At 33.5% G+C, this 25,213-nt stretch overlaps 2 protein-coding genes across 8 annotated transcripts; one reads left to right on the top strand and one right to left on the bottom strand.

Annotated features, from left to right (window-relative positions):
- Positions 1–3,644: 3,644 nt before the first annotated feature.
- On the top strand, positions 3,645–23,497 carry LOC126839519 (uncharacterized). Of its 4 annotated transcripts, none has more exons than XM_050574864.1 (4): positions 3,645–3,701; positions 14,682–14,882; positions 21,452–22,842; positions 23,244–23,497. In XM_050574864.1, the coding sequence occupies exons 3-4, from the start codon at positions 21,456–21,458 to the stop codon at positions 23,312–23,314; spliced, it is 1,458 nt and encodes a 485-aa protein (XP_050430821.1). In that variant the 5' UTR covers positions 3,645–3,701; positions 14,682–14,882; positions 21,452–21,455; the 3' UTR covers positions 23,315–23,497. The 4 variants fall into 4 exon arrangements, with proteins under 4 accessions (XP_050430821.1, XP_050430820.1, XP_050430823.1 ...); XM_050574863.1 differs by lacking the exon at positions 3,645–3,701 and adding an exon at positions 13,080–13,564 and having other exon boundaries at positions 13,962–14,882; XM_050574866.1 differs by lacking the exons at positions 3,645–3,701; positions 21,452–22,842 and adding an exon at positions 13,080–13,564 and having other exon boundaries at positions 13,962–14,882; positions 23,244–23,478.
- On the bottom strand, positions 5,507–18,766 carry LOC126839520 (uncharacterized). Of its 4 annotated transcripts, none has more exons than XM_050574870.1 (3): positions 18,138–18,766; positions 16,472–16,796; positions 5,507–6,152 (listed from the first exon to the last, which is right to left on the bottom strand). In XM_050574870.1, the coding sequence occupies exons 1-3, from the start codon at positions 18,593–18,595 to the stop codon at positions 5,634–5,636; spliced, it is 1,302 nt and encodes a 433-aa protein (XP_050430827.1). In that variant the 5' UTR covers positions 18,596–18,766; the 3' UTR covers positions 5,507–5,633. The 4 variants fall into 4 exon arrangements, with proteins under 4 accessions (XP_050430827.1, XP_050430826.1, XP_050430825.1 ...); XM_050574869.1 differs by having other exon boundaries at positions 5,507–6,200; positions 16,520–16,796; XM_050574868.1 differs by lacking the exon at positions 16,472–16,796 and having other exon boundaries at positions 5,507–6,477.
- Positions 23,498–25,213: the final 1,716 nt, after the last annotated feature.

The following is a 25,213-nucleotide window of genomic DNA, read 5'->3' as shown; positions in this document are numbered from 1 at the left end:
CATGAGTTTATTTTTGCGACTTAGTTCAAAGTTGTTTTTGTAGATATTTGTTTTTATTCGTGACACTTGAAAAAACAACCGAAAATGTTGAAATTTTGTTCTTGGTGCGACTGCTCCACAGTTTACTTGATACTTACTATAAGCCGACTTGCTAAAAGAAAAAAATATGAAGTTCTCTTTACAATTATTTTGTTTATGTTCCACGATATTGGCCAGTCTATTGGTTTTTGCCGACGGTTCGTGCCAGATCGTGCGCCGTCCGGTCAACGTGGACGAAGAGATGGACGACTTGTTGAAAGTCCCTGACTTTCTAATGAAAAAAGTAGAGGCAAAGTTAACGGATAATAAAATATATATCGAAGGCATTAACGTATGCGAAATACAAGATATGGAATACCGTAGTCTCGCGGTAAACTTGATATTTGAATTAGTGGCCGAGGATGTGACGGATCTGCTAGATTGGTTCACCGGCATTGTTATCCAGATAATTCGGTTAAGAGACTACACTATGTCTTTGGAAACATTTCTGTTCAAAATCCAATCGACGGTGTTTAAGCTAAACACTTGCCTGAAGTATCTGTACGACAACAGAGCCAACGTCACTCAAGCAATAGACAGGTACTTACATAAGCCATGAAAACTCTTAGGTAACTCCATTGCCTTCTTTATATTAACCACAACTAGTTAAATACTTATTTCATAACTTTGAATAACGTAAGCCAATAACTTAAATAAACGGCATCCTATTTGACCCTGTAGAACTTTGTATAACCTTGTACTTCCAATAAGGGTTATCAGTTATTAGAAATTTACTTCCATGATTGATATGTACACTTAACGTGATACTTTACAAGAGCTGAAGGTGGCCTTAACAAAAAGGCTTCTAGAACTCTGTCTAAGTGAATTTTAAAAACTATAGAATATTCACTTGCACAAAGATCTAGGAGTTTATTCAATAAGGTAATTCATCCTCGTCGTGGCGACTCCCATTTACTAACGTCCATTGCAAATGTTTGTTTTGACAGGTACCTGTTTCTCAGTGACATCATCTTCGTATACCGAGCCGTGTACGACACCGATACCTACGGACCATATTTACAAGAAGAAAACGTTTTGGCCTTGATCAAGGAGAAGACAAACATCGAATGGCTTCAGATCAGTGGTGAGGTCGTACCGCCAAAATCGTACTTAGATCTGTTGGTTGAAGCGAAAACGAAAATTGTCGGTTACATAGATTTCTACAACCAACGATACGGGTGTGGCTGGTTGTACACCGACAAACTTAAGTGGAAGAGCCTGATGAAATACATGACCATTCAGCACTTGATGTCTTCGATCAGCGGCAAAACTCTGCAGCAGAGATACAAAGACATTGCAGCCGAGGTGGACTCGACCAAAGTAATAGCCTTTTACGCGGAAGTCGCCGAAACGGTTACCGTTATGTTAGCCCAAAAAGCTTCTGACATTATTTCGCTGTTCGTCGACTACTTGCTGGTAATGATGGACAAAGGTTCACTAAACTATCCAATCAGACACAATGGTTTGAAATCCGTAATCACAGTTTTATCACAACAGTTAAACGTCTTAAAATCGTTGAAACGCTTTATGATATCCACGCTTCATTTGAAATGTCCGTCGGAATTATTATTAAACGCTATCGTGGCTATCGAACCTATTGTTAATCAGGGCTTTGAAGTTGTGGGAAAACAAATGTTGGAAGAGGATTTAACTTCGCTCATGAAATTAGTGAAACCGGACTTCGTAAAGCCCGTGAATGCGTCAGACCCAGAGAAGCACCTCGATATTGTCGTTACTGAAAATGAAACGACCGAAAAACTAAAAAAAATCTTAAAAGACATGAGGGGGATTTTGCTGGGAACATCAGTATATAGCAAAGTAATGTTATTTGAAAAATAGTTATACACATTTGAATAATATATATATGTATGTATCCTTTCACAATTGTAGTATAATTGTTAAAAAAAAAATATTATTAGTTATAAAAAAACATACATTTATATATAATTTAATATACGAATTATTTGAATTGAGTTATTTTTCTGGACTATATTCCCTACTTAAAACCAAACTGTCGAGAACGGCCATTTTTACGTTAATCCTTCTCTGAATTGTACATGCTCTTAGCATAATTAGGAAAAATAGTGTACCTCTTTGGAAATAAAAAAAACATAACATGCATCATTCGGAGTTAAATGTCATTATCAGAACACAAAGAACTCTAAGAACCGCTATCGAAATGTTACGAATATTATTTTTATTATTTTTAATCCTGTATTGAGAAATTAAAAAAATTCCCGGTCAGTATTTAAAAATTAGGGGTGACTTTTGAAATTCTGCTTAAAAAAAAAACGATAGCTGATGATCATGATTGTTTTGTCTTGTAAAAATGCAATATTAACAAGCAACGTTATTTCTTAATTCAATTAAATTAATTTAAGTTGAAGCGTCTGGGCTAGGAGAATTCTCGTGGAACCAATTTGTAGGTGCGTATATTTATTTTTAAAATTATACTATGGTTTTCTGTTCTCGGCGTTATGAAAAAATAAAAGATGAGGTACACCTTGTGTGGTTATAATATTATTATGTTTCAATGTAATACAAAAAGTGTTTTTTTTCGACCTTATTCGCCAAAATTTGTTTACTTAGATGGCATGGTGATTCAGATGATTCGGCTACCAATTGATGGTGTTGCGATTGAACACTTGCCTGGAATATCTATACGACAACGGAGTCAACGTTACTCAAGCCCTAGACAGGTACTTACTTAAAGTCTGTTAACTCTAAGATAAATCCATCGCCATTATTACCGAATACCAAAATAAACTTAACAAAAACGCTCCTAGAACTCTGTCCATGTGAATTTTCTATAGATTTTTAAAGGCTTATATCAGCCGTAGAAACGTCAGTTGGTCTAGTATTTCATGTATTGTATACCCTCTGGTCGGGGCAACTGCAATTTAATAACGTCCACGGGAATGTTTGATTTGTCAGGTACCTGTTTCTCAGGGACATCATGTTCGTACACCAAGCATAGTACGAAATTGACAAGTACGGAGACGATTTTAACACATTGACGGTCATTACTGCTATAGCAGTAATATAATATTTTGAAATTTTGGTGGCATTAGTGCTATAGTAGTAATATGAAAAATTCATGTTATGGTATTACAGCTATAGCAGTGATCTTTTCAATGGTGTCAGATGATAAAGAAACTCGACTATTGGGCGAACTATTCAGTATTGGAAATTTTTAAAAATTATGAGTGTCCATCAACGTGTTAAGAAAAAGTTCTCGACTCGATCAAGAAGAAGACAAACATCGAATGGTTTCAGATCAGTGGTGAGGTCGTACCGCCAAAACCGTACTTAGATCTATTGGTTAAAGCGAAAACGAAAATTGTCAATTACATAGATTTCTACAATCAACGTTTTGGGTGTGGCTGGTTGTACACCGACAAACATAAGTGGAAGACCCTGATGAAATACATGACCGTTTAGCATTTGACGTCTTTGATCAGTGGCAAAACTCTGCAGCACAGATACATAGAAATAACTGACGAGGTGGACTCGACCAAAGTAATAGCCTTATTATAATTGAACGTCATCGTGGGTCTCGACCTAGTCATTAAACGTGGCTTAGACTTACTGGAAAAAAATGTGTTGGAACGGGAATTAACCAGGTTCGTGATATCTATAAACCAGCACTTTGTAAACCAGTGAATTTCCCGGACCCAGCAGAGGAGCAGCTCGGCATTGCCGTTGTCGAAACTCAAACGGCCGAAAAACTGGAAAATATCTTAAAAGACACGAGGGCGATTACATTGGAAATATCATCCATCTACAATGAAATGCGACTTGAAAAATAAGTTTATAATAATACGTATTCGTGTATCTAACTACAGTTATAGAATATTTGTAAAAAAATAATAGCTTTATTATTTGTAAATACTAAGGCTGAGACCTCGAATCGAATTTCTCTATTATTCGAATTATTCGAATAATACTATTAGTATGAAAATAATTCGAATATTCGAATAGTAATCAAATAATTCAAATATTCAAATTTTCGATATTATTTTTTTTTCAAATTTATGTTTTTTTGTAATTATATATCTATATAAATTGTTAAAATCTTTTTTGTTGTAATAAGTAATAATATTTATTTTGTCAAAAGAATAATTCTTTGTAATTATATTTATTTTGTTAAAAAATTATTAAAAATAGATCAAGGACACCTTAGTTGTCTCTTAATTATTTTTTTTTTTTAACTCATTAACCCTGCAAAGAAAATGATAAAGTATTCGAATATTCGAAAATCAGATCGAATATTCGAATAAAAAATTCGATTAGTCCCACCATTACTAAAAACATATATTTATATATATTATAATGTGCAAATTATACTAATTGAGTTGAATATATTTTTTCATTATTTTTATTTGCATTCTCTCAATTTTAAGGCAAACTAGTGAGAACGGCCGATGATACGTTTTATCCTCCTATGAATTGAACACACTCTTAGCACTTTTAGTTAAATAATGTACCTCTTAAGAAATAAAATAACACACAATCTTCGAATTGGTCAGAACATTTGATAAAACCCCAAACGTCAAATAAATTGAATTTTTTTCAATATGTTAGTCTAACATGCTTTCAATATTATTAAGTCTAATGTTTCAAATATGTGATTTTGTATAAACTTTTCAAAACACATTTTCAATATTTAAACAATACTATTTTGAAATAAAATTTGAAGAACACTAAATTTCGTGTGGAAGCATCATTAGTAATGTATTAAAAAATTATTGAAATTTTGTTTGCAGCTTACGGTCTGTTACTCTTGAATGATATAATTTAAATGTCAGCACATGTTTTTAACCGGGTTAAGCACAGTGGAATCGCCAGTTAGGTCATTACAAAGCTCAGTTAATGTATGTACATGCAAAGTATGACATCCTTATTAGGCTGACCACAGCCATAAAACAACAACAAGGCATAGGTATATTATTATTATAATAACAGTAAGTGGTTATTAAATCGCTTGTTTGTAAAGTAAGTTTGTTTGTAAAAAAAAAAAAAACAATTAAAAAATGAAAAGGAAACACATAAATTATTTTTGTATTTAAAATATGTAAAATTATTAAAAAATACAAAGGGGTTTTTTTTATCTTGAACTACTCAATGTCTCATAAGGTTTAACAATACATTTAATATACACACACACACACACACTTATTTTGGCAGGTAAAACAGTAAAGCTATATTTTTTCAAGACAATGCAATACAATCATTATAGTTCAACAGGCTTGATTATTTTGATTACCGCTTGGGTATGGACAGATGCCTTTTGCATATCTACGTTTAAATAGGTAATACGATGATTACGCCATAGTTTGTTTGAAAAAAAAAATTAACAAATGAAAAGGAAACACAACAATTGTTTTTGTACTTAAAATATGTAAAATTACTAAACAATACAGGGGAATTTTTTTATCTTGAACTACTCAACGTCTCATAAGGTTAAACAATGCATTTAATACACACACACACACACTTATTTTGGCAGGTAAAACAGTAAAGCTATATTTTTTCAAGACAATGCAATACAATCATTATAGTTCAACAGGCTTGATTATTTTGATTACCGCTTGGGTATGGACAGATGCCTTTTGCATGTCGTCGAGTATATCTGTAACGGTGCGTTTCTCCGACGGGTCCGAATGGATTTGCAAAATGTTATTGGCCTTTTTTTCCAAGTTGGCTGCCATCGGCCACATTCGTTCGGGGGTCAGTCGATTGGGTTTGGTCAATCCAATCGCTAGAGCGTATTTCAAAACATTAAACGGGTTTTCCAACTCTTCTATCGGTCTGATCAGGTGATAATAGTCGGACGAGTACCGCACAAACGTTGCTGCCGCCTTGCTTAAGTCCTTGACTTTGTAAAACGCCGAAGCGACATGTTCCCGGATTTGGCTCGGACTAAGACCTACGTTCGAAGCGAGCAGTCTCAACAGTTGGATGAAACCACCAATGATTACCGTGGTAGCGTCTAAGATTATGTTGGTTACCGCGTCCGATACTTGTGTGTAAAATCTAAACACTTCCACCGAATCGGTTGAGGCGACGATCACCTGGTCGTACCACTGTTTGAATGTCAACTCGCTGATGCCCACGGCCACCTTTTGCTTGACCAGTTCAGCCGCATCCGTCGTGGACTCCATCAGTTGTTTCCATTTTAGCGTTTTGGGCGTCATCCAAAATTTCTGATGTATATAATAATAGGTAAGGGTAAATGGGGAAAAATTGTTATCATACTTCTCGAACAACCTTCGGTGGACTCCGGCCGTGGGTATAGTCTCCGACGGTTCGTACGATTTGGCTTTTAACGCTTCGACGAAATTCTCCTTACTGGATGATCGGTGGTACACTGTCGTGATGTCGCTCAGCAGTAAATATCTAATAGAAAGAAAAAAAAATGTATTACTATTCTAGATACGCGGGTTTATACTGGTACGGTCCAAACCGAGCACATTCAAAAAACAAGAGCAGTTGACAACAAGTACAGTATAGATCAATCCTGTGATATAACTTTTTCAACTAGTACCTCTCTCCCCCCCAGCCCCGTCCAAAATCTCAACCAAACAAAAATATTTAATCTAGAGAGCAGCCCCGGAAGTCATCGATCTAGTATTAAAAGTGATTGGAAAATCTAAAAAAAAAAACCGATGATATTTTGAACATTAGTGCAATTACTGTACAAGTAATAGGGATCAATCAAATGTGTCATATTTTATCTTTAAGAATATTTTTTAAACCGAAAATGTTATATTTTTTGGTTGATTTTTAAGTTTGAATTTGTTAGTGAATTCACTGCCTATGTCAATCTCCGAGAAGTATTGGCTTTATTTGAATTGTCTACTAGTCATTGAGAGGTTATGTCAAAGAAAAATAAAAAAAAGGGTTTAACATAATATACATCAATTATTGTAAGTCACCACAAAATTTGAGTGGTTGACATTTTTCTATCTGTTTATGGACTGTTTGCATCCAGATGATGACTTGATGCGGAGCTGAAAAGGTATTGTATTTAAAATGGTTTAATTTTTTTGAGTTTGTTTCTTATTTTTGTGTCCGTACCCACAATAAATTCTAAACCGCTGAACCAATTTCTTCTTGTCGCAACTTTATAGATCTTAAATCGTATCTGAAAAGAACTTCATTGTGCCAAAAATTTAAAGAATGCATCTTTTTTCCTTAAAAGCAGGAAGATATACATATTTTTAATTTTAAAACAACGGTGCTATATAAACTTTACATAGCGAGTCCAATTAGTTTTAAATGTGTATAGAATATTCTTTATACACGGTGATACTACTGATAAACATTGATAAACCAAAAAAATATCATAAGCCCTTTCCGCTAGAAGGGATGGACATTTCTCTTTATTTCATTTTTTCAAGCAAAATTTTAGAGATTTAGGTTTGAACTTTAGTCTGAAGTTAGGTTTAGATTGGCACTATACAATAACATTTAAATATCACATTGAATGAAGTCTAGAAGTACGTTTCCGAACTAACTTTGCACTTACATAATAATGTATAAGAAGCAAAAAAAAAGTGAATTATGCGAAGAACAACTTTCGTGATAATAATATTTTTCGCGAATTTTGAAAAACCCGATTTTAGGGGTGTTTAACCCCCTAAACAAATTAGCAGGAGAGGTTGAGTGGAATTTTGAGTATGTTAGTAAAGGGACTGGTTACAGATTCGCATCGAAGCGTTTATTTAAAAGTGATTCTATTATTTTCAGCATATATAAAATATACTATAGATAAACAACGGCCATGACATGATAAGAAAAGCATTCAACACAAATATTTTAGTGGGGATTTGGGACACTGGAAGCTCTGAACGGCGGGAAGGGTGGTGGAAACGTGTGCCTAGCTAAAAACAGAATAAAATATATGTGATCCACCGGCAAGCATATGTTTGAAATTAATTCTGAGCATTATTGACAGAAAAACTAACTACAAAAAGAGCCTTCAGTCGTTCCATGTGCATTGTTTATCTATAGTTTATTAAATTAATTCTATGCTTTCAGTTATAATAATTCCTGTGAGACCTGTGAGCTCCCCGCCTCTCGCCCTCGTGTCCCGATCCAATAAATAAAATTACTATAGTGCAACGTACGTGTCCATCAATTCGGTAATTTCAGCTCCGTGGTTGTACAGGAATGCCAAAAAGCCTGACAGCACCACGACATGGCGCTGGACGGTGTCCAGCGTTTTTACAATATTTGCATCGTTCGGTTCCTTCAGTATTTGCCGTTCGTCCAACAAATAATTTATGTAGAGCTTCAAATGGGTCGTCAACTCCTCGGTAAGTTTGGTCTTGATCAAGTCGAATATACATCGGCGGTGGATAGGTTCAATTTTATTTGACCGACATTTCACCAGTCCTTCGGTGCAGTATAAATGGTCTCTGAGATGGGCGTCGATGATGGCCGTCAGTGGTTCGGGCACCATCTTTACTAAATCGATCGAACTTAAACGCACTGGTTTTCTGTCCAAACCGTCGTAGCCGTTGCTACAGACCAGGGCAACAAAAAGCACACAAATCAACAGTCTGATCACTCCAAAAATCATCATGGAAGATTGCCGAACGGGATAAGGTGAATCGAAAATAATTTACACGTTTTCAAAACGACTAGACCGGAAATTTGTACATCGGAATATTACAGTATTATGTTCTCACATACGAATGCATTACTCTCGGGACGGTACAATATTGATTCAATCGAAGTAAAATATAGTAAAAAAAAACATAGGCCTTTGAGAGAATCCAAGTGTTGTAGAGTAAATAAAAACTATGATTCATGGACGTTTGGTTTGGTTCGATGCAAAACAATTTTATATGAAAAACACATTGTTTATAAATATACAGACCAACCGTTCGCCGAGTAGTAAAACGTGTACAAACTTAAAGTACAATAACAACGTGTTTTCGTCGATTATTGTGTGTTCCAATTGTCTTGTATACTTTTTCAAAGTAAAACGTACACATCAAATAAAACACTGGTTAGCCCTTCCTCTAGGACGGTTGAGATTTGATTTTTATTTCGATTTATTAATTGAGTAGTTTCTAGATTTAAGGGTTTCTTATTTAACTGAGGCTAAATCTTACTCCAATCCAAGTACAGGGATAAGCACCTCCAAACCAAGCACAGTCTAAACGACTAAACCAGTACAGTCCAACCCAATCATACCGTATAGAAGAAATTAGCAAAGTTTAAAAATGGTTATTTTATTTACCGTAATAAAGTATTAAATTCCTAATAGAACAAAAAAAAAAATATATATATATATATATATATTATATATGATTGTTTATACAATTTTATGAATTTTACCATTAGGGTTATGTATCTTTTTGGATACAACCAATAATTGCGGTGAGCGAATCATAGTATCTTCTAGGATACATTACATTTTATACTTCAATATATTTATTGACTTTATTTAAGTACTGATAAAATATATTTTAACGTACATAATAGGATTCCAACAGCTGAATAAAATATTTTATTAAGGGTTTAGACTGTATAATATAAAGTGCGTTGAAAAATAGTCAAGAAAAATAATATGATATAAGAAATAACATATTTATATTATATTTGGCCCATATATGAAGCGAAAACAAGTTTAATTTATTGTTAACAATAAATACATGGATATCTCCAAAGTTCATAAAAAGTAGGACGTTTCCGTTTTTCAATAAAAGCTGTATTACGATATTCGCAAAAAAAAAAAATTGTTTACATAATATTTTTTATGAATCTCTAGAACTAAATTCATAATACCGTTTACTGCTTTATGATTACAGGCTGAATTAATAATTTGTATATCAATGATAAACGTCTATCAACAGCACTATGCTATACGAATAACCTATATTCTGCCGAGTTCATAATTATTTTTTGTAAACATTTTAGCCGTACAATTTTTGTCCGAACACCGAATACTTAAGTACTAATCGCATACATTTGAACAGCAAAACAGATGCTACTCATATAATTGGTACACAGGTTATCGTGTCAATGTAAGACCCCATAAAAAAAAAAAAGATATATATATAAATCCTATTCCTTCTCAGATATGGCATTTAAAGTAAAAAACTGTCTGTTGTTGGTGTAACATTGTTGTCTAAAAATGGTTAATACTCATGCAAAACAAATTGCAAAAATACATTTTTGTTTAACGGGGTATCGTATTTTTTGTTTGTTGATGTTGGTAAACAAATTGGAAAAAACTATTATCACTGCAATATGTGTAGATATAGTTTATGTTGAATGTTTTCAAAGTTACAACCGGTTTTGCTGTTAATTTCACAATATTACTAAAGAGTACTATATTACAATGATATTGTACAAGAGTTTGGTTTTATTTATTTTCCTCAATTCATTTGCCCGAACGTTATTGCGGTAAAATATGATAAATCACTTAACAGGATTTGTCACAAATAATTATAATGGTCATTACTTGATAATTTCTAAAAATGGCACATATCATGTTTTACCACTTTTCATTTAATTCCAAATAATATTATTATTATTATTATTATTATTGTTATTTTTATTATATCGACTGCCCCAACGAAAAGATACTTGTAAAACCTGCGATGATATAATTCGAAAAAAGAAGGCAAACAATTATTAGCAACTACTTCATCTTTAAAATTTATTGTTTTTGACATGCAACAGTGTTTGCCAACACCTGACCTAAAAACCGATGTCGTGTTCTACAAGCGCCAACTCTGGACATACAATGAAACAATTAGAGACTAGGCCAAAATTAATCTCACTGTTATATGTGACACGAAGCCATAGCAGGAAGAGGATCAAACCAAATAGCTTCTATTTTACATAAATTCATAAACAGTAATATCGATACCAACATCACCCACCTTATAACTTATTCTGACACTTGTTCCGGCCAAAACCGTAATATGAACGTCGCACTGATGTTTATGTTAGATCTTCAGAATCATTCTTCTCTTCAAACTATGGACCAGAAGTTTTTGGTTCCGGGACATACACATCTTAAATATGATAGCGATCATTCAAGAATCAAACGTTGTAAAAAATAATCTGAGTCAACTATATCAATACCTATAGACTGGTACAATTTTGTTAGAAATGTGAGAGGCAAAATACCCCTGAAGGTCATAGAAATGGAACAAATAGATTTCAAATCATTTTCTATATTTTTATCTGGACCATTAGTAAAAAGGACTGTTGATACTGATAAAGAAAAAGCCAATTGGTTAAAAATGACATGGATGAGGTATGAAAAAACCTTTGGAGTTATTAAATTTAAGTATACATTAAATAAAGAAGCGTCATTTTGTATTCTGGACTTAAGAAAAGGACCAAAAATTACTAGAAATAGAGCTGAATTATTGACAGGTGCAGTAGCCAACATACAATTTCCACAAACATACTCAGGACCTTTACCTGTTGACCCTGAAAAGAAAAAGGAACTTATTTCTTTACTTCCATTAATAGATCCCATATATCATCAATTCTACAATAATTTGAAGACCAACCGTAGAGCTGTTATAATACAACAATCAGATGAAAAGTCATCTGAGGAAAATTAAATTTTTTTTAATTACAGTATTATTTTTTGTATAATAATTCTTTTGTTACACCTATAGTAATACAATGATGTGATACTGTTATTATTCAAATCCTGAGTGCATTTAATTATATTAATATTGCACGCTGCGCTCAGAATCTAAAATAATAACAATAAAATATTATATAAGTTTATTTTACAACTTTATTGACAAAATCAATAGTTCAGTAAATGATTGGTATTAAAAAAGAAAATTGAAAAAATTGTGATATGTGAACATATGATATTTACTTCCATAATTATTTTATTTGTGGCAATAATTGATAAGAACATTCGATAAAGTTAATACTATTTTATTTCAAATTATTAAAATGAATAAATGAATATAACCAGTTACAAAATATTCAGTGTTATATGACGTTTTTAGTCCAGCAATCAAAAGTAGTCTAACCTTAAAACTAAAATGACAATAAAGATTTTAGTAAAATACGCAAACAAAAAAAAAATTGAAATGCTTCTCCTGAAAAGTACACTATTTTCAGATAACAGCTTTTGCCTCTCTAGTGCAGATATGTATGTATCTTTTTACAATTATAGAATAATTGTAAAAAAATAATATTATTGGTTTACAATTATAAAATAATTGTAAAAAAATAATATTATTGGTTTTAAAAAATATACATTTATATATAATTTAATATACGAATTATTTGAATTGAGTTGAATATTTTCTAGACCATTTTCTCTACTTAAAGCCAAACTGTCGAGAACGGCCATTTTTACGTTAATCCTTCTCTGAATTGTACATGCTCTTAGCACAATTAGGAAAAATAGTGTACCTCTTTGGAAATAAAAAAACATAACATGCATCTTTCGAGTTAAATGTCATTATCAGAACACAAAGAACTCTAAGAACCACTATCGAAATATTATGAATATTATTATTTTTAATCCTGTATTGAGAAAATTAAAAACAATTCTCCCGGTCAGTATTTAAAAAAGTAAGGGGTGACTTTTGAAATTCTGATTTAAAAAAAAAGCGATAGCTGATGATCACGATTGTTTTGTCTTGTAAAAATGCAATATTAACAAGCAACGTTTATTTTTGAATTCAATTTAAGTCAAGGCGTCTGGGTTAGGAGAATTCTCGTGGAACCAATTTGTAGGTGCGTATATTTATTTTTAAAATTATATTATGGTTTTCTGTTCACGGGCGTTATGAAAAAATAAAAGATGAGGTACACTTTGTGTGGTTACAATATTATTATGTTTCAATGTACTACAAAAAAATGTTTTTTTTTGCGACCTTATTCGTCAAAATTTGTTTACTCAGATATTTGTTTATATATGTTACACTTGAAAAAACAACCTTGAATGTTAAGATTTTGTTTTTGCTGCGTCTACTACACAGTAGTATCGATACGTACTATAAGTCGACTTGCTAAAAGCAAAAAATATGAAGTCGTTTATACAATTGTTTATTTTATTCTCCATAATATTAGCCGGTCTATTGGTTTTTTCCGACGGTTCGTGCCAAATTATGCGCCGTCCGGTCAAGGTGGACGAAGACAAGGACGTCTGGTTGCAAATGCCAAACTTCCTGATGGGAACCGTAGAGACGAAGTTAAGGGATAACAATATATGTATCAAAGGAGTACACGTATGCAAAATCAAACACAGGGACAACCGTCGTCGCGTGGTACACATGATATTTGAACAAGTTGCTGAAGAAGTGACGAATATGCTGGATTTGTTCACTGGCATGGTAATCCAGATGATCCGGCTAAGAGAAAACTTTATTTCTTTGGAAGATCTTCTGAGCGTCATCCAGTTGATGGTGTTGAGATTAAACACTTGCCTGGAACATCTGTACGACAACGGAGTCAACGTCACTCAAGCCCTAGACAGGTATTTACTTAAAGTCTGTTAACTCTAAGATAAACCCATTGTCTTTATTATCCAAACCGAAATTTGAAGCGTACATCTTTCTTTGAAAAGCCTCATGAAGTTTCTCCGAGAATTCTAATGTAGGACTGCACGCCACCTTATCGATGGGCAGTTAACCCGGTAGAACTTTTTGTACCCTTGTTCTCAACAACACTCTGCGTCCCAACAGCTGATGTTGGCCTTAACAAAAACGCTCCTAGAACTCTGCCCATGTGAATTTTCTATTTATTTGTAAAGGCAAACATCAGCCGTAGAAAATTCTGTTGGACAGAGTTGGTCTAGTATTTTATGTATGGTGTATCCTCTGGCCGTGGCAACTCCCATTTACTAACGTCCTTGCGAATGTTTGATTTGACAGGTACCTGTTTCTCAGGGACATCATGTTCGTATACCAAGCCGAGTACGAAACCGACAAGTATGGAGACGATTTTCAAGAAAAAGTTTTGGACTTGATCAAGAAGAAGACAAACATCGAATGGCTTCCGGTCGGTGGCGAGGACGTACCGCCAAAAACTTACTTAGGTATGATGGTCGAAGCGAAAACGAAAATCATCAGCTATACAACGTTCTATAATGCATGTTTTGGCTGTGGCTGGTTGAACACGGACAGACTCAAGTGGAAGACCCTGATGAAATCCCAATCGATCTGGGCGGTTACCGTTCAGCACTTGGTGTTCTCGGTGAACGGCAAAAGTCTTCGCCAGAGATACGACGAAACGGCCGCCGAGGTGGACTCGACCAAAGTCATAGCCTTTTACGCGGAAGTCGCCGAAACGGTTACCGTTCTGTTAGCTAAAAAGGCTTCAGATGTTATTCCGCTGTTGTTCGACTACTTGCTGGCAATGATGGACAGAGGTTCGCCAAACGATGCAATCAGACACCGCCGTTTGAACGCCGCAATCGTAGTCTTATCAGAACTGTTGCACGTCTTAAAATCCTTCGAAAGCTTTATGACAACCACGCTTCATTTGGAATGTCCAGCGCAATTATTGTTCAACGTCATCGTGGGTCTCGACCTTGTCATTAAACGTGGCTTAGACTTACTGGAAAAAAATGTGTTGGAACGAGATTTAACCAGGTTCATGATATCTGTAAACCCGCACTTCGTAAAACCCGTGAATTCGCCGGACCCAGCAGAGGAGCAGCTCGGCATTACCGTTGTCAAAACTCAAACGACCGAAAAACTGGAAAAAATCTTAAAAGACATGAGGGCGATTATATTGGAGATATCATCCATCTGCAATGAAATGCGACTTGAATAATAAGTTTATAATAACACGTATGTATGTATTCTATTACAGTTATAGAATAATTCTAAACAAATAATAACTTTATTAGTTATAAAAACATAATATATATATATATATATATATATCATGTGCAAATTATACTAATTGAGTTGAATATATTTTTTCATTATTTCTATTAGCATTCTCTCAATTTTAAGGCAAACTGGTGAGAACGGCCGATGATACGTTTTATCCTCCTATGAATTGAACACACTCTTAGCACTTTTAGTTAAATAATGTACCTCTTAAGAAATAAAAAAACACACAACCTTCGAATTGATCAGAACATTTGATAAAACCCCAAACGTCAAATAAATTGAATTTTTTTCAATATGTTAGTCTAACATGCTTTCAATATTATTAAGTCTAATGTTTTAAATATGTGATTTTGTATAAACTTTTCAAAACACATTTCCAATATTTAAACAATACTATTTTGAAGTAAAATTTGAAGAACACTAAATTTCGTGTGGAAGCATCATTAGTAATATATTAAAAAATTATTGAAAACAATTGAAATTTTGTTTGCAGCTTAGGGCCAGTTATCATACGTTTTTTCCATGTCATTAAACTCGTTCTTGATTTTATACCTCTTTGGTTTTCAATAGCTTACAAGATATGAGTTAGGCCCTGTTACTCTTGAATAATATAATTTAAACGTCACCACATTTTTTAAACCGGTGAAACCGCTAGTTAGGTCATAACACACCTCGGTTAATGTATGTACATGCAAAGTACGACATCCTTATTAGGCTGACCACAGCCATAAAACTAAAACTAGGCATAGGTATATTATTGTTGTAATAACGGTAAGTGGTTATTAATTACGCCATAGTTTGTTTGAAAAAAAAAACAGTTAACAAATGAAAAGGAAACACAACAATTATTTTTGTATTTAAAATATGTAAAATCACTAAACAATACAGGGGAATTTTTTTATCTTGAACTACTCATTGTCTCATAAGGTTAAACAATGCATTTAATACACACACACACACACACTTATTTTGGCAAGTAAAACAGTAAAGCTATATTTTTTTAATACAATGCAATACAATCATTATAGTTCAACAGGCTTGATTATTTTCATTACCGCTTGGGTATGGACAGATGCCTTTTGCATGTCGTCGAGTATATCTGTGAAGGTGCGTTTCTCCGACGGGTCCGAATGGATTTGCAAAATGTTATTGGCCTTTTCTTCCAAGTTGTCTGCCATCTGCCACATTCGTTCGGGGGTCAGTCGATTGGGTTCGGTCGTCCCAATCGCTAGAGCCTCTTTCAAAACACAAAACGGTTTTCCCAACTTCTCTTTCGGTCTGATCAGGTGAAAATAGTCGGACGAGTACCGCACAAACGTTGCTGCCGCCTTGCTTAAGTCCTTGGCTTTGAAAAACGCCGCAGCGACATGTTCCAGGATTTGGCTCGGGCTTTGACTTACGGTCGAAACGAGCAGTCTCAGCAGTTTGATGAAACCACCAACGATTACGGTTGTGGCGTCAATGATCATGTCGGTTACCGCGTCCGACAATTGTGTGTAAAATCTGAACACTTCCACCGAATCGGTTGAGGCGACGATCACCTGGTCGTACCACTGTTTCAATGTCAACTCGCTGATGCCCACGGGTACCTTTTGCTTGACGAGTTCGGCCGCATCCGTCGTGGACTCCATCAGTTGTTTCCATTTTAGCGTTTTGGACGTCATCCAAAATTTCTGATGCATATAATAATAGGTAAGGGTAAATGGGGAAAAATTGTTATTATACTTCTCGAACAACATTCGGTGAACTCCGGCAGCGGGTATGCTCTCCGACGGTTCGTACGATTTGGCTTTTAACGCTTCGACGAAATTCCCCTTACTGGATGATCGTCGGTACACTGTCGTGATGTCGCTCAGCAGTAAATATCTAATAGAAAGAAAAAAAATGTATTACTATTCTAGATACGCGGGTTTATACTGGTACGGTCAAAACCGAGCACAGTCAAAAAACAAGAGTAGTTGACAACAAGTACAGTGTAGATCAGTCCTGTGATATAACATTTATTTGAGATAAATCAACAAGCGAAGGGGTTTAATAAAATGTGTCAAATTTTATCTTTAAGACTATTTTTTAAACCGAAAATGTTATATTATTTTTGGTTGATTTTTAATTTGGAATTTGTTTAATGAAAATTTAAAATTGCCTATGTCAATCAAACAAAACCACGAGGAAGTATTTAAAACCAATTAATTTATTTTAATTGGCTACTATTCATTGATGGGTTATGTCGAAGAAAAATTTAAAAAAAGGGTTTATTTTTGTGTCCGTACCCACAATAAATTTTAAACCGCTGAACTGTTGAATTCGTGTCGCAACTTTATACATTTGAAATCATATCTGAAAAGAACTTTATTGGGCCAAAAGTGAAAAAAATGCACCCTTTTTCCTTAAAAATAAAGAGATCTACATATTATTAAACTTAAAACTACGGTGTTACATAACCTTTTTGCAGACATTTTTTCTTTATTTCACTTTTTCAAGCAAAGTTTTAAAGATTTAGGTTTGAACTTTAGTCCGAAGTTAGGTCTAGAATGGGACTATTTAATAACATTTAAATATCACATTGAATGGAGTCTAGAAGTACGTTTCTGAACTAACTTTGCACTTACATAATAATGTATAAGAAGCAATAATATAGTGAATTATGCGAAGAACAACTTTCGTGGTAGTAATATTTTTCAAGAATTTTGAAAAAACCGATTTTAGGGGTGTTTAACCCACTAAAAAAATTACCAGGAGAGGTCGAGTGTGATTTTGAGTATGTTAGTAAAGGGACTGTTACAGATTCGCATCGAAGCGTTTATTTAAAAGTTATTCTATTATTTTCAGTATAGATAAAATAAACTATGAATAAACAATGGCCATGTTATAATAAGAAACACATAAAACACAAATATTTTAGTGGGGATTTGGGACACTGGAAGCTCTGAACGGCGGGAAGGGTGGTGGAAACGTTTGCCATAGCTAAAGGCAGAATAAAACTTATGTGATCAACCGTCAAGCATATGTTTGAAATAAATTCTATACCTTATTGACAGAAAAACTAACCATAAAAAGAGCTTCCAGTCGTTCCATGTGCATTGTTTATCTATAGTTTATTAAATTAATTCTATGTTTTCAGTTATAATAATTCCTGGAGACCTGTGAGCTCCCTGCCTCCCCTGGTGTCTCCGACCCAATAAATAAAATTACTATAGTGCAACGTACGTGTCCATCAATTCGGTAATTTCGGCTTTGTGGTCGTACAGGAATGCCAATAAGCCGGACAGCACCACGACGTTTTGCTGGACGGTGTCCAGTGTTTTTACAATAATTGCATCGTTCGATTCCTTCAGTAATTGCCGTTCGTCCAACAAGTAATTTATGTAGAGCTTCAAATGGGTCGTCAACTCCTCGGATAGTTTGGTCTTGATCAAATCGAATATACATTGGCGGGCGAGATGTTCGAGTTTGTCTGTCCGACATTTCACCAGTCCATCGATGCAGTATAAATTGTCGCTGAGATGGGCGTCGATGATGGCCGTCAGTGGTTCGGGCACCATCTTTACTAAATCGATCGAACTTAAACGCACTGGTTTTCTGTCCAAACCGTCGTAGCCGTTGCTACAGACCAGGGCAACAAAAAGCACACAAATCAACAGTCTGATCACTCCAAAAATCATCATGGAAGATTGCCGAACGGGATAAGGTGAATTTACACGTCTACAAAACGACTAGACCGGAATTTTGTATATCGGAATATTACAGTATTATATTCCAACTTACGAATGCATTACTCTCGGGACGGTACAATATTGATTCAATCGAAGTAAAATATAGTAAAAAAAAAACATAGGCATTTGAGAGAATCCAAGTGTTGTAGAGTAAATAAAAACCATGAACCATGGGCGTTTGGCTCGGTTCGATGCAAAACAATTTTATATGAAAAACACATCGTTCTTAAATATACAGACCAACCGTTCGCCGAGTAGCAAAAAGTGTACAAACTTAAAGTACAATAACAACGTGTTTTCGTCGATTATTGTGTGTTCCAACTGTCTTGTATACTTTTTCAAAGTAAAACGTACACATCAAATAAAACACTGGTTAGCCCTTCCTCTAGGACGGTTGAAATTTGTTATTTATTTCGATTTACTAATGGAGTAGTTTCTAGATTTAAGGGCTTCTTATTTAACTGAGGCTAAATCTTACTCCAATCCAAGTACAGGGACAAGTCTTTTCCTACACCGTCCAAACCAAGCACAGTCTAAACCAGTACAGTCCAACCCAATTATACAGTATAGAAGAAGTTAGCAAAGTTTAAAAATGGTTATTTTATTTACCGTAATATAGTAGTAAATTCCTAATAGTACAAAAAAAAATATGTATATGATTTTTATACAATTTTAAGAATTTTACTATTAGGGTAATGTATCTTTTAGGATACTACCAATAATTGCGGTGAGCGAATCATAGTATCTTCTAGGATACATTATATTTTATGTATAAATAAATAAATAATTTATTGGCTTTATTTAAATATTGATAAAATATATTTTAACGTACATAATCGGATACTGTTATGTCGAATGTACTCTGTTGATGAACATACTTTTTATCTTATTTTTCGAAAATAATAACTTTTCTCACATTTGTTGACATTTTATTTTTTGAAAATGTTTGTAAACTAAATTTTCTAGTTTATCATTCAGACAGTAAGTAAACGAACATAGGTAGATTTCTCCGGTAGATTTTTACTATGAGGGCATTGTAATATCTTTTTTGGTAAATTATAAAAATAAAAGAAGAGGTTATATATCTTTTTGGATACAACCAATAATGCGGTGTATGGTATCATACTATCTTTTTTGATACAGTACCAGGCTTTACTTTAATATTAATTCAATATATTAAGGGTTTATTTGTTTTTTTCATTTCATTTGCCCGAACGGAAAACAAGAAACTTTGCTATTATGTCAGGTACACGAGTTTTATATTCCATTAAAATATAATATAATATTTTTATGTGAAATTTACCATTTGCAATTAAAATTCGTTCATAGTTATGGAAGAAATTAAAATATATGCGAATTCGTTACGAAAACAAAGCCTGATCAACTTATAATGATGTATTATTGTATTAAAAATCGGTATGCTAACAAACATACAAATTATTAATTTAAAAAAACAAGCACTTGACATTTGCACAGAGTATAATGCATTGAGATTTTACAATAACTTTGGTTGTACATATGATTTTAATTCTATTAGTGTTTTGAACACCGAAGTACTAATCTCATACTTTTGGAGATCAAACAGATACTACTCGTTCAAATTGTTCAACGGCAAAAAGATAGTCGTGACGTTCTGCAAACCCTTTAAAATAAAAATTATAAATCCTATTCCTTTTCAGCTCTTACATTAAAGTTATTAATTGTCCAACATTGTTGTTCATATTTTAATGGGTGTATTCTATGACATTACAAAATACTCATTCAAAACAAATAAATTGTAAAAAAACATTCTTAACAGGCAAGTACGTTCCGAAGCAAAAAAAAATAAAACTTGGTATCGTTTGTTACGGTTTGTTTTTGTTTAACGTACTATGCAGAGTTATTTGTAATATCCGTTTTAATATGTTTATCTAAAGTAGTTTTATTGTCAAAAAGCGAACATTTGTTCTAATGTGTCGATGATTGGTGTTTAGTATCAACAGAAATCTTATGGCATGTTCGTGCTTAACACAAATAAAAGTAGTCATTGTAAATAATAATACAAGGAAGACACTTTAAACACCGAAATACCAATCGTAAACATTTTACCATAAAAACATATAAATTGTTCCACGGGTTATCATGTCAATGTAAGACCCCCTAAAAAAAACCTATTTTAATCCTATTCCCTTTCAGCTATAGCATTAAAGTAAAAAACTGTCTGTTGTTGTCTAACATTGTTGTCTACATATGGTTAACACTCATTGAAAACAAATAAATGGCAAAACAACATAATTCATTTTTGCTTAACGTGGTATTACATTTTTTGTCTGTTGTTATTGGTATACAAAACGAATAAATCAAATATCGCTGTGTTACAATTTGGTGTTGTTTATGTTGAATATTCTCGAAGTTATAACATGTTTTGATGTTGATTTTACAATACAGAGTGTTCAAATTATCGTGAACCACCCAATATTTCACTGGGCTTATCTGATAATTTAATTTTTTTCCATAATGTTTTTGTACAATGACCGCCCTCCCAACTTGATTTACATGGAATATTATTTTCCTAAAATTTCAAATTACAAATACAAAAAATGATTTGAGATGTATAGAAAAATATACTTCTATTTGATTAACAGTACATTCTCTTCATACCACACGACACGCTCCGTCATTAACGACCGCTTCCCTTTATATAATATCATTATCGTTTCACGCTAAGCGTCACGATTTTCCATATTCAATATATTATCATGATACTACTCAACAGCTTGAACATTTGTTAAAACGGAAATCATGAAACATAATATGTTTTTATTTCAGGTACATGTATTTTGTATTCGAATACCATGAAGATTATTTTCATTCGAAATTCAACAAAAAAGATCCGTCGACTTTTAAAGAACTCGATAAATATGACGAATCGTTACGAGCTCAGGGCCAGACTGTCTTGGCGATGCTCGACGACCTGATGACGGAAAACGACCAAAAATCTTTCACCCTGCCTGAGGCCATAATGGCTATCAATATATACCTGAACAATGTTTCCAATACATTACTGGTACGAACCTTCTTGGAAGTGTACGAACCAAAGGATAGCCAGTACAATGAGGTAGATGTTTACAAAAATGAATTCCAAAAGGCTAGAACACATATAAAAGCTAAGTTAAGACAGAGCATCGGTGAAAATTGCACCGGGTTGACCCCGGAATCTTCATATTATAACATAATATCGCGAGACTCGAAAACTCAAAGTCAAGGTCACGAACGTTTAAATGCATTGTTGTATGATCGATATAGTTATGCATATGACAACACTCTCAAACAACTCGAATTGTATGCGGACACGTTTAGCGATAGCGATTTGGCGGTAAAGTATTTAATGTCGCCAATTTTGAACAGACAAACGTACGTGCAATATTATCCGCAACAAATGTTGTTCTACGATATGTTGTATCGGGCCGAACTCGATATCGACCAAGTGAACTGGTTAAACAACATCGAACCCGACGATTTGGAACTGCTGAGGGACGTCACGTTGGTGACCAAATTGAAAGACGGCACAAATCCAGACATAGAGATACTGTTTTCGATGGCACAGCGGTGTTTCGAAGTCAAATGTGTTGAGGCGTTCCAACAGCAAGTGCTGGCGGCAACGGCCCATCCCCTGATGTTGTTGGTCGGTTCGTACGTGTCTTTAGTCAAACATATGTTTTACACGGGTGACGACAAATTCGGCGGCGTCTCCACCAGGGTAGAGTTGTTCGGAGAGCGAATCAACGATTTGGGCGAGTTCATACTGAACACGATGGTCGGTTTCATACGTTTGGGCCTTTATACGGAAAATGATTTGGATTATTTAAAGCAAACCGCACTGGAGCTGGACAATTTGGTCAAATACAACGATAAAGAAAACATACAGGGGGTCAAACCGAATTGGATCCGTCAAATCTTCAGGCGTTGCTCCACTCCTATGCATGTTAACCTGCTGAATGCATCGAATAAGGAGGAAGTCTTCACCATCAACTCCGAAGAAAATTGCAACAATACAATAAACGCGTTAAGATTGAGAGCCGAAAAAGTAGGGAAATACGTGGAAAATTTGGACAAATACAAAAGCTTTTATCACAGGATTATTGGCAATCGATTTTTTTCTCACGAAAACATTTTTCTGTACAGACCTGTGTACGATATTGTACAATTAAACAGAAATGGTAAATTCACAATTACACAAAATAATATACTCTTATGTCAACTGTATGATGGTGAACGTACTATTATCTTATTTATCAAAAATTATAATTTTTGTTAGCTTTTTTGACATTTTTTTAGAAATATTTTTAAAACTCAATTCTTTAGTAGAACACCTAACCTATAATATTTAGGTAAAGTACAACTTTTCACTTTGTACCATTCGGGTGTAATAGACTATATTGTTTTTTGCCCTACACACTTTGACCCGTCACCATTATTTCTAGTCATTATCACTCAATACCTCATACTCTACCTTGAACTAATAACCGCTAACTTGTATGTATTAACACCAAGGTTTCACATTAGGCCTAAAGATATTACTTTTAAATTAATCCTTACAAAATGATTTCTTTATTTTTAGGGTACCAAGTAATTGTGGGGAGCAGACCTAAAATTAAATCACACGAAGGACCAAATTTGATGGATGCCTAAATTTATTTGAATTTATATTATATTAATTTCGAAAGTTAGAAAGATAACCTCTGTTAAATGTCAATAATACATATGTTATTGATGTTTTAAAAGTTTTAAACATGTATGCAGATACTATTATATTAAATACTATATATTATTATTATAACTACTATTTTATTTTATGCACTTGTTAAGGGTTGTGGAGTGACACTTTTTTGAAAATAAATAACACTTGAAATATAATGTATTTTGCAATGAGTATTTTTAGTGTATCATTACCTCGGAAAACCAGTGGTACATAATGGGTACCCTTTACTTATAATAAAAACATAAAAATATCAATACATCGAAACTAAACTTTGAATGATTTACTATAATTTGAGATAAGAGATTAGAGATAAAATGTCTCCCGGACTCGTACGCCAGGTGTTGTTAAGGTATATGGATGGTTTTTGACTTGGATGAAGGAAAAATGTTTTTTTTTTGTTTTTTGTAGATGAGTTTTCCGTATTTCTCGATATAATATTTATTTAAGTATATCTCTTTACTAACAGTTCTAAAAAGACGAAGGGAAGGCTTTTATCTCTTTATACCCCCCTCTATTAATACACCGTGTTTGATCGGTAAAAAATGATAAAGCTTAATAAAATACTAGAAAAGATAAAAGTTTAAATATCATTATCTAATATTGTAATATAGTATAAACTTATATATGTCTTACAAATGAGAACCACAAAATTTCAATTATTTTAAAAGAAAACTGGTGTAGGTCGTTAAAATAATCATTAAGTATACATATTTTTTAAATATTTTAAAATTGTTTTATCAAATATTATTACTATAATAGAATTAGCTCCATTATAACTAGTAACTCTAAAATACTTAATATTATACATTTTAATTTATTTTATCTAGCTTGATTGTTGTTGATCTGGGTATTGTACAATTTATTGTTTATCATAGCCGTGAACTATATTGCCATACTGTAAAATAAAGTACTAAACTCGAAATTGTATTGTAAAACCAAAGTATTTGAACAGCCCACATGATATGACGCAAACGCTGTGTAAACTTTATTTTAGCAACGGCAAAAGAATACGTTAACAGAAAAATAACACTATTCTTCTAAGCAAATAATAATTGGCTTGAGTTTTGTTAGTAAAAAACGATATTGACCAGACACTGGACGAAAGCTTTTTGAATTTTAGTCGGGTAAGCTTTAATCGGTCCGATTACAGTACATAATAATTATGTACAGTTATTTGTAATATTTTTTTTTAAATGTTTTTATCGTACGTATATTGTTGTTTAGTACCAATACAAATCGTACGGCATGTTCGTGTTTAGCACAAATAAAAGTAATCGTAGTAAATAATAATACAAGCCCTACGAGTCACGTGTCTGCTTGCTGTTAGCGCTTAAGTTAATAAACACCAAAGTTACCTATGACGGCGTTTACAGTTGGAAACTCGACCCAAATAACGTTTAGCTTAATCTGAGCAGGAAAAAAATATTCGGTTTTATAAGAAAAACCACGCACGACTTGTAAAACACTGTGATCTATAGGGGTAACTAGGTGAACATATTATATAAGTTGAGTTGGTTGATTGGTCATTTGGACGGTCTACCAAAATTATTTGTCATAAGGTACAAAACACTAACATGTACTGAATCAGTGTTGATTTAAAGCAAACAATTTTTTTATTTTCATTTTTTTACATCTTTCAAATGAACGCATCCACCTATGTAGGTGTTCCTTAAGCAAATATGGAACCAATTGTTTTTTTATCGATTTAACAAGAACGGAAAAACCGTTTTGTTGCATGCGATCTGTTGTTTTAACGTCCTACACCAAAAAACCAGACAAAATATCGACTACTTAGGATTGTACGATTTCAGTTCTGTAAAGATACACGA

Source organism: Adelges cooleyi, unplaced genomic scaffold (genome assembly GCF_023614345.1).
Source record: "Adelges cooleyi isolate 19-005CV unplaced genomic scaffold, UGA_ACOO_1.1 ACOO_flye_CR_arks_rails_tigmint_CR_PRNA_306, whole genome shotgun sequence".
NCBI lineage: Eukaryota > Metazoa > Arthropoda > Insecta > Hemiptera > Adelgidae > Adelges > Adelges cooleyi.
The sequence above is the reverse complement of the archived record's forward strand: the minus strand, read 5'-3'. Positions and strand labels throughout refer to the sequence as shown.

Excerpts from the sequence above, each read along its gene's own strand:
- LOC126839520 (XM_050574870.1), bottom strand. The coding sequence starts at position 18,595 with ATGATGATTTTTGGAGTGATCAGACTGTTGATTTGTGTGCTTTTTGTT. Across the intron at positions 16,797-18,137 it reads ATTACCGAATTGATGGACAC|ATATTTACTGCTGAGCGACA; the intron begins GTACGTTGCACT and ends TCTTTCTATTAG. Across the intron at positions 6,153-16,471 it reads TGAAACAGTGGTACGACCAG|GTGATCGTCGCCTCAACCGA; the intron begins GTGATCGTCGCC and ends TGGTACGACCAG.
- LOC126839519 (XM_050574864.1), top strand. The coding sequence starts at position 21,456 with ATGTATTTTGTATTCGAATACCATGAAGATTATTTTCATTCGAAATTC. Across the intron at positions 22,843-23,243 it reads TGTACAATTAAACAGAAATG|GGTACCAAGTAATTGTGGGG; the intron begins GTAAATTCACAA and ends CTTTATTTTTAG.